Source organism: Mastomys coucha, unplaced genomic scaffold (genome assembly GCF_008632895.1).
Source record: "Mastomys coucha isolate ucsf_1 unplaced genomic scaffold, UCSF_Mcou_1 pScaffold22, whole genome shotgun sequence".
Lineage (NCBI taxonomy): Eukaryota > Metazoa > Chordata > Mammalia > Rodentia > Muridae > Mastomys > Mastomys coucha.
The window spans coordinates 65,167,753-65,177,644 of record NW_022196905.1 but is presented as its reverse complement, the minus strand read 5'-3'; the positions used below and the strand labels follow the sequence as shown (position 1 = coordinate 65,177,644).

Sequence of the window (9,892 nt, the reverse complement as noted above, 5' to 3'; positions counted from 1 at the left end):
AGACACTTGATTCTTAAATTGAAAGGCCTATTTCCCTTGCTAGTGCGTGTTCTTCCAAATTAATTCAAGACTTCCTAAGAACAATTGATTAAAACAAAAGAAAAATGAAAGACCCTTTAAATGTTTTCAAAGAACTATTACACACTCAGGGCCCACTCTCTAATGTGCCCTGTGGATTTCAAAGGCAAGGTTGTAACTCCCTGGGCTCAACTGTCCTACACCTCACTCAACAGAGGGGTGCCGTGTGGATAGAGGATGCCCCCGTCCCACAGGGCGAAGCAGGACTGTCCCTAGAAGACTGGCGCCTCTTCCTAGTTCTCATGTTTTCCTTCATTATTCCATCCTTGTTTGAAAATTATTCAGGCTGGGAGAAATGAAAATATGCAATGTGTTTTTTTTTTTCTTAAAATTGCTGTAGAAGACCTTCAAGGCCCATATTTTTCTTTAAATGGAGAGATTCTAAAAGTTAAGATGATTCCTCACAGAGAAAAAGTTTCTTGCAATAGATGCATATGAACTGTTTAACTGATCGGTAGCCAAGACCTCTCGTTTTTAATTGACATAGGAATGGTATATACTTATTGAGTATGTGTGCTAACTCAATAATGCATGTACTATATAATGATCAATGTTTCTACTTGATATCATTTCAGAATGTTTATTCTTTGTCTCCTCTATGGTTATCATATAGTTACCCTCTTGGACTTTAGGACAGCAGAACTTGGAGAGAGGTTGGAAAACAGGTAGTGAAACCTTAGGAGAGTAATTATCACTATTAGCCTGTGATACTAAAGATGTGCTCCCCATGTCCTATGTGAGTTGCAGGATTCTAGGCAACCATGTGGAGAGCCAAGAACTTGGGGCCTGGGCACTGAATCCCTAGTCTTTATCAGCCCTCATTTCTTACCTTTTTCATTTCTTATGGAGAGCAGAGGACTTGGGGCCTGGGCACTGAATCCCTAGTCTTCATCAGCCCTCATTTCTTACCTCTTTCATTTCTTTTTGTATTTTCCTTTACTTGAAGCATGCTAAATTTACCATGATATCCACTCCTCTGAGTTCCTGACCATCGATCATGGCCCTTCTCAGCAACCTGAAGAAACCTAATTTTGTTCTTTTATTTTTAACTTTAAATGGAGGGAAAACAACCTTCCCATAATAACCTATTTTTGCACTTAATTTAGTTTTAGTAAGAAAAAAAAGATAATACATGACTGAAACCCAGTTATTAAACATGGGACAGAATGTTCCACAGAGGTTGAGGTATAATGTTAATACTGTAAGTTTCACCCACTAGAATCTAGTGAATTTACATACTTGTACAAACATCACAATTCAGTTATCAAGTTCTCCAGTTTGTTCCAATCTTCCCTCCCACCCATCTTCTGTCAATCCCCACTCTTAACCCTCCAGACACTGGAAACCACTGCTCTGAAATCCATCTTTATAAATGGGCTGTCTTCTGGGAATTCCATAGACGGGTCATATAGTATGAAGACATTGATTCTGTTTTCTTTCACTAAGCATAACATTCTGAGGCTAATCAATGTAGTCACATATATCAGGCATTTGGTCTCTAATCTCCGGATAGTGTTCCATTGTATCATGTACTCTATTTTGTTGTCCGTTCATCAGTTGGTGAACATTTGGACTTTTGCCAGTGCTGGGCTGTGATGAATAAGGCTGCAGTGAGTATTCACACGCAAGTCTTTGTATGAGTCACATTTAAATGCTCTTGGACAAAATCTTAAGAATAGAAAACATGAGTTAGTTCTATGAAATGGTTGCAGTTTCTTCATAAGAAGGTACCAAACTCTTTCAATAATGGAGTCCTTTTATTCTCCAATAATGTGTGGGAGTTTCTATTTTACAAAACCTTTACAATCACTTGGATTTCCTTTTATTTTTTGCTTTCCTGGTTAGAGGCATTGTATGTATAATAGAATTATTTTGTGGTCCCGATTTGCCTTTCTTTGACACCTAAGACTGTTGGGCACCTTTAATGTACATAGTCACTTGTTTATATGCAAAAGGCTTTTAATTCGAGTCTTCTACCTTCAATTGAGTTGCTAGATCACACTATTGCAGTGTGTGTGTGTGTGTATTCATGCTGAATGTGAAACCTAAGTATATTTTATAGTTACTTTTCTACAACTTTGCTTCTCTTTTCATTTTGTCAATTACACTTTTGAATAGCTTACACTTTTGATGTCTTATCTAAACATTATTTGCCTACTCCAAGTCACAAAGACTTTCCCCTTATGTTTTCTTTAGAAGTTTTATAATATTTTCTCATTCATTTAGGCATGTGATTTATTCTGAGTTAATGTTTACATATGGTTTGAGCTGGTGGTTAGAGTTCATAATTTCTACATTGATATCTGATATTCCAGTGCTAGGTTTAACACAAGTGCCCTTTTCCTCTGAATTGGTTTGGGACCTTTCACATTTCATTCTTGTTAAACTGTCCCCCAAAACATTTTATATTATTATTTTATTCCAGTTTCAGACACCAGTTTAGAGACTTATAGAATTGGATGTCAGAACTAAACTAAGAGTTCTAGACTACCCAAGGGCAAATCCTGTGTTCCTAATAATATTGATAAGTTGTCAACAAAAGAACCAGCTTTCATCTCAAAGTAGCACAAGAGATGGTCTGTTCTGTAGCTAAATAACCAGAAACACAGATTCAGCTTTATTGCAGTACTATGTTTTCAAAATGGTAACAGTCGCATGAAGCTCTATAGTAACAAAAGAATAAAAAATTTAAGTAAAGATACTTCAAATACACCGGTGGAAACATCAGACAGGTGGGTTACAGAAAAATTAGGAAATTTTAGCTATAGGTCTTAGGTGCTCACTGACAGCATTTGGTTGGTGGAAACTCATAGTCTATTTGAACATTCCAAAAGATTCACCTAGTGGCCACCAAGATGCTATGTCACATGAAAAAGAGGATAAGTATCAAGGAATGGTGATAAAGATGACCCAAGAGAGTCTGGCTCTGGGCTTCTGACATTCAACTCCCCACATCGTTGAAGACTAATCAGCCAGTCTTTGTAGTCACAGCTTTGTTCCAGAAATTCTCGCTCACAAAATCCTTCCCATGCACGCATTTTATTTCCACATTAAATATAAGCTTCCTAAGTTTTACATGTCACCTACTCTCATTTTGTCATCATGATCTTGGGAATGTGCTTACTTACTTGAGAATGGTGGTATAGAACACCCACTGACATAGGCAATGGTATTTTTCTGGAAAGAAATGTCAACCCTACAATGCAGACAGATGGCTTATTTACACTGCATTTACACCAGCTTAGACTTTCCCTGTAAAGGAGATGTGTATAGAGAAGAACTACATACCTTCCACCAGAACCAGCCATTCCAGGTAAATGTAGACTACTTTATTTACTATGGTGTCCCAAGAAGGTCTTTTTTTTCTCATCTTTGATTGTCGAAGATCTTTCAGGCAATATAAAGTAAAAGTCAGATGAGGACTTTTAGAAAGAGACAAGAGTACTTGACCTGGGACTCAGTGGCTTGGTCCAGGTTCTCAGTGACTCTGCCAGCTGGTGACCTTCTCTAGTTCCTTACCTATAAGACAATAGGCATGTGTCAGGTCAACATCAAGGTTTCCCTCCCATCCTAGCCTTTGCTCAATTAGATACTCCTGTGTATCTACTCTGTTCTGACGACACCTGTTGCTTCCCTTGTTTGCAGACTGCAGCAAGGATCTGTTTCACTGTGGCACAGGCAAGTGCCTCCACCACAGCCTCGTGTGTGATGGCTATGATGACTGTGGGGACCTGAGCGACGAGCAAAACTGTGGTGAGTACCTTTGATTCCTTAAAGGATTTCATTCAAAACCACAGATACTTGTTTCCTGAATAGCTAGAAGGTTCAGTTGCAAAATTAAACCAAACAAAATAAAACAAGGCAGCAACAATAATAAACCTCCTCCTTTTTTAGAAAGGAGAGTGTGTCCAGACACTGCTCTCACTTGCACCTTCTGGGCGAGCATTCTACTTCTTGCCTAACAGTCACACTAAGGGCATATTAAGGAAGTAGAGTGGAAAGATAACATAGTTGTTTAAGTGCTAGTATCTTTCTGTGTTGTGTTCTGTTTCTCTTCTGGCTAGAGATATCTCGTGTTTGGATTTTGAGCTCCTGAGCAAAACTGTGCTCAGAGATAAATTACAAAGTACAGCATGTGACCAAAGTCTCCCCCCCTCGCCCTCCCACTCCCACCCCCAGCAGCTGACTTCCAGGCACTGTAGTGACTCCTTGCCCAGTATGCTCATCAAGGATTAGGATGAAAGGTTGGTTTTACATACAAACCGCTGATTTCTTGTCTTTCCAAGCACAAACCATCCTTTGAAGGAGGATATCCAATTCTGCATCATGTCTTTTGAATCTAAACCAGAAAAAAAATAACTCTTGTTGATTGATCTTTATAGCTTTGTGACTAGCTTTATATTTTCATGCAATATATTATTGACAGTAGGACCTTTGCAGTGTGTACCAGAGAGCAAGCTGGAATGAAGACAAATGTTGAACAGTGGTCAGCATTAGAGACTCTAAAAGGATGCTAGAAGGAATGTGTGTGAGGCAGAGGAAGTCTTGGAGTGGAGATGGTCAGAAAATAGCCCCAAGCTGGTAAATTTGGTAGTTTTTATAAGTATTGTCTAACTTTCCCTCACCAAATACATAAAATATTGAAAATGCTAGGTGTACAAACCACTCACTAGTGATTTGATATATGTGGGACTGTATTTGGGACAAAGGACATGAGACAATTGGAATCTTATTCATCACAGAATTTAGTGTGAAGAACCCTTACAGTTCGTTTAATCCACACGCCTCCATTTTCCAATGAAGTAAGGGAAAAGGAAGGTCAGGAAAGTGCCACAGAAGGACCAGTTTAGAATCTGGGCATGCTAGTGGGTAGTGTCCATGTATAAGAAAGAACTGTTAATGCCAAAGGCCCCTGAAGATAAACAGGTACCCCAAAGTCTATGCTCTCAAGATCCCTTCATTAAATAGCAGAAATTATAGTCTTTCTCTGGACTGGTCATTGCCTTGTTCTCTGTGTTTGGTGGACTGAATGCAGGTAGGTCTTCTAGTTCTTGCCCAAACTCCTCTCTTGTTACTTCTTTTCTCCACACCTTTCATATCCTCTATTTTACTTCTCTAAAATATGCATTATGGTCCATTATTGCTCAGGAGATTATGACAAAGGCCATGTTCATGGATATACATAAAACTTTCTCATTTTTCATCTACTATTTGTAAATCCATACCTTTTATGCAGATGTTATATTTATGTTACAACACCCATCAAAATAAATCAGTATATAAATTCTTCCCTTTAAGACAGGAAACTTGTCACTTAGTAAACTCAACCTCTTCCTTGCCAAATTCCAGGAATGTGTGGATTGGGGCAGAGTATATATCCAGATGCAAAGAAGTCATAAAAACAATAATGGTTTGCCTTCCCTCTTAGCAGTTCTTTCAAACATGAGCTATAGATTAAGATAATCCAGTAGAAAACCTGAGCTTAGCATCAGGAGGGATGCCATAAGAAGACTCTCATCTTTCCAGCTTGCCAGAGAGATGCTGTAATTCTTAGGAACATGGCAGACTTTTTACAGACACATCAATCAGCCAGCTGCATCTTGAAGCTCAAAACTCACTCTGTTCATTTGACTCAATATAAAAGTCATAGATTTAATTTTTTCCCTAAATAAAGGAAACAAGACATCCAATAATTAGAACACCTGTCCTGGGAAACAGAAGACTCTGCCCTCAGGGATGTAGACAGTGGGGCCTGACCCTGGTAGAGGGTAGCATTTGAACTTAGGCAGATCTATCCTAGGAACATTAGCGATGGAACTAGAAAGAGAGTGAGTGTCTTCAGTTGGAACTGAGAGCAGCACAAGTCTAAGGGCTTCGTGTACATTTTCCCTCACTTTCATGATTTTTCCTTTTCTCCAGATTGCAATCTCACAAAAGAGCATCGCTGTGGAGATGGGCGCTGCATTGCGGCTGAGTGGGTGTGTGATGGAGACCACGACTGTGTGGACAAGTCTGATGAGGTCAACTGCTGTGAGTTCCCCCAAGTTGTCTCATTTTGCTTGTTTTTCTATTTTATTTCTCTGTTCAGACTGTACATTGAAATCAAAGTCCCTTATGTAAACAGCACTCGGGGAGCATGGTTCTTAAGCCATCATTCTGATTCTGTCTTCTGTCTGTGAGTAGAGCATTCAAGAGGTGTGAGAATAGTAAGCTTATAGCTGTGACTTCAAGCTTCTCCCTCCAAAGTCCACAGTTCAATTGGCTGATCAGGCCCAGCGGTGTCTGCTTTTTCTCTGCCTATTCATGGATTCTTCACACATCTGTGACTTCTCCCAGAGCAATTCTCTTCCCAGAGACCAAGGAGCCCCCACCCCTTTCTCTGCAAATTGTATATGAGCAGCTCAGCCTCCAAGCATGTTCTCAGGGGCCATTTGTGGGAGAATATGGGAGGAGTGCCAGAGAGAAGAGAGTCTGTTACAGTCCTAAAAAACACAGAGAGTGTGTGAGGACGACCATCATTTTATAGCAGGCTATGTTTCTAGATAAAGGAGAACTTGTTTGCACATCAGTCATGACAAGTATGTTTCTTAATCATGTTTTTCCTCTTGGAAAACACGCTATCCCCTCAGAAAACAGGAATGAAAAAAATTAATGCTGACAGTTACATGTTGAAATAGTACACTGACCTGAAATGATTAAAATGCTGTATCTCACATCTATTTGAACTAAACCTTTTAGTCCACTTAGTAGAAAGGGTTGGTACAGTTTCCCTGTGGTATCTGCATGGATTACAGGGCACTGGGTGGGTATCACTAGCTGAGGATGCTCAAGCTCCTTATATGAAAAGGCAGGTGTTTAATCTCACTTCTCCTGTACACTTTTAAGTCATTTTTAGCTCACATATTCCACAATACAATGTAAACGCTCTGTGAACAGTTTTTATACTGAATTCTTTTAAGAGATAATAGTAAAGAAAATACTCTGTTTAGTATGGCTATGTTTGCGTCAATATTTCTGATTTGCTGTTAGCTGAATCTGTAAGCTCAGAACCCATAGAAGTTGAATGTTTACTGGGTTTATACTTTGAGGCAAAAGTTGAACTTTAGATAACATTAGCTTGTATTTTGACATAAGAAAAGCTGTACAAAATGTTCCATAAATATGACAGTTGGTTTTCTCTTTCCCTATGTAATTTGAAGTCCTTACCTTTTGGACTCATGGGATAGATTGGGAATATTAAAGTTCTAAGGAGAGCAAACCCATGATGGCCAAATAAAACATATCTGGTGAGGAGCCTCAATTCAAGAAGTGGGTCTTATGTTAGATGCCTATTCAGTGGAGATGGAGGGCACCTGACACATGGTTTCTGATGCATGTGAACATGGGAAATATAGAACTTTGAGAAATCTCAAGAATCAGAGAGCTAAAGATAACCAGACACCCTCTTTTCAAATACTAGTCATAAATACGTTAGACAATAAAGTGTTCACTGTGTAGTAGGTACTATGGGAGTTCTTTCAAATACATTACCTTATTGACTCATTCACTTAGGAAGCCATGGAATGGAAGGCTTAGATGCAGAGTCAGATAAAGTTATTTTCATATTCTTCTTCTGCCTCATTTTTAAAAACGAGAGCAGTAACATCTGTCTTACAAGGATCTGAACTTCATATATATGACATACCTACCCCAGTTCTTGTCAAGAAACATACCCTTCAGAAGTGCAATTTTTACATTGCCAGTGTCACTGAAAAGCACTCAGTTCTTCATAAATGCTCTTTCACAATGAAGAGAAACCCTTGGAAGGAGGAAATCCCTCCATTCCAGAAATTCTTGAAATTAAAAAGAAAAGTAGCACTACATCCATTTGTGTGTATGTACAACACAGCCTTTGTTGGTGATGTTCATTTGTATGAACAGTGAAAAAGAAGCAATAAATATGGTGACCATTCTCCTGACCTTCCCTAGCTTGTCACAGCCAGGGCCTGATGGAATGCAAAAGTGGACAGTGCATCCCTAGCACCTTCCAGTGTGATGGGGACGAAGACTGTAAGGACGGGAGTGATGAGGAGAACTGCAGTGACAGTGAGTGCCCCAGTGTCCCCAGTGTCCTGAGTGACCTCAGTGCCCCCAGGGTCCTCGGTATCCCCAGTGACCTCATTGTCCCGAGTGTCATCAGTGTCCCCAGTGTCATCAGAAACCTCATTGTCCCGAGTGTCCTCAGTGTCCCTAGTGTACTTAGTGTCATCAATGTCCTCAATGTCCTCAGTGACCTCATTGTTTCCAGTGTCCTCAGTGTCCCCAGTGTCCCCAGTGTCCCCAGTGTTCCCAGTGTCCCCAGTGTCCTCAGGGTCCCCAGTGTCCCCAGTATCCCCAGTGTCCTCAGTGTCCCCAGTGTCCCCAGGGTTCCCAGTGTCCCCAGTGTCCCCAGTGTCCTTAGGGTCCCCAGTGTCCCCAGTGTCCCCAGTGTCATTGGTGTCCCCAGTGTCCCCAGTGTCATCGGTGTCATCAGTGTCCCCAGTGTCATCGGTGTCCCCAGTGTCCCCAGTGTCCTCAGTGTCCCCAGTGTTCCCAGTGTCCCCAGTGTCCTCAGGGTCCCCAGTGTTCCCAGTGTCCTCAGTATCCCCAGTGTTCCCAGTGTCCCCAGTGTCCTCAGTTTCCCCAGTGTTCCCAGTGTCCTCAGTTTCCCCAGTGTTCCCAGCATCCCCAATCTCCAGAACATTGTTGTATTGGTGGATCTTTCTTTGGAGAAACAAACCAGAACATTTGGGAGTTTCTTAAGCAGGATTTCTGTACACATGAGTCCAGAATTTCTACACATCTTTTCTCTTGGTAGATACACAATGCCTAAACAGCACAGGCTGGAAACTCATTCCCAAGGACACAGGCTTGAGAAGAAGCTACATGCTCAGACTCATTGAGCTGTGCTATGGAACCTTCTCTTCATTAGGCTTAATAAAGAGAAAACTTCAGCTTGTAGCATGTGGTTAAATGTGATTGGATTCCAAATAGAAGGAATTGGCTCATGAAATTAAATGTAACTGCATCCTAATTTGGCCATGTTCAGAGAAGCAGTTTAATGTTTCACATTGCTGAGCAACAGACTTAAATATACTTTAAAGGGGACATAATATCTATGCATGGAACTTAAACAGAAAAGTTCTGTTTAAGGTCTTTTCTCTATATGTAATGTAAAACACCTTTCCCTTCCTATGCAGAAATTAAAGCATTCTTAAACATGATCTTAAACATGATCATCTCTGGGGTTTTTTGTTTGTTTGTTTGTTTGTTTGTTTTTTAAAAAGGTTCCACAGTGATTATTTTAAGACTTGATTTCTATGAAGACCTTCTAGCATAGGGCTTGTGGAATAACCCCAACTTAATAATCCCCCATGCCGGTTCATACAGTATAAGCATTACACAATGAGAATGCACATGACGTTACATACTCAGCACTGAGCTTCAAGCCCTGGGCTATTACGTGCTATCTGAGTGGCCATAGGTGAGTCACGTTACCTTTCTAGGTCACAGTCTCTACATCAGCTTGGAAGATAATCACTGCTGTACTGTACTGGGCAAGTGCCTGGGGAAAGCTGAATAAATATTGCCTTGTTGTTACATGGCTAATTGCATTACCAGAAAAGTTACATGATTTCAATTTATCTGAATTTATTAACATTTAAAAACATATTTTAATTAAATAGAATTGAATCACATTCTTGTTCCCATTTTGTACCACAGCTCCTCTGATAGACCCCCCTTCAATACCTATAATATATTTTTGTCGTATTCCTTAAAACTTATAAAATATTAT

At 40.1% G+C, this 9,892-nt stretch overlaps 1 protein-coding gene across 4 annotated transcripts in view; it reads left to right on the top strand.

Annotated features, from left to right (window-relative positions):
* The window catches only part of Corin (corin, serine peptidase), a 211,355-nt gene that overhangs the window by 142,882 nt on the left and 58,581 nt on the right, over positions 1 to 9,892 (top strand). For 3 of the 4 annotated variants that reach the window (XM_031342604.1, XM_031342602.1, XM_031342605.1), the window contains exons 7-9: positions 3,724 to 3,831; positions 5,998 to 6,108; positions 8,047 to 8,163. In XM_031342604.1, the coding sequence (XP_031198464.1) occupies positions 3,724 to 3,831; positions 5,998 to 6,108; positions 8,047 to 8,163 (336 nt within the window). The remainder of the gene's footprint in view (positions 1 to 3,723; positions 3,832 to 5,997; positions 6,109 to 8,046; positions 8,164 to 9,892) is intronic. The other variant, XM_031342603.1, reaches the window with a different exon arrangement.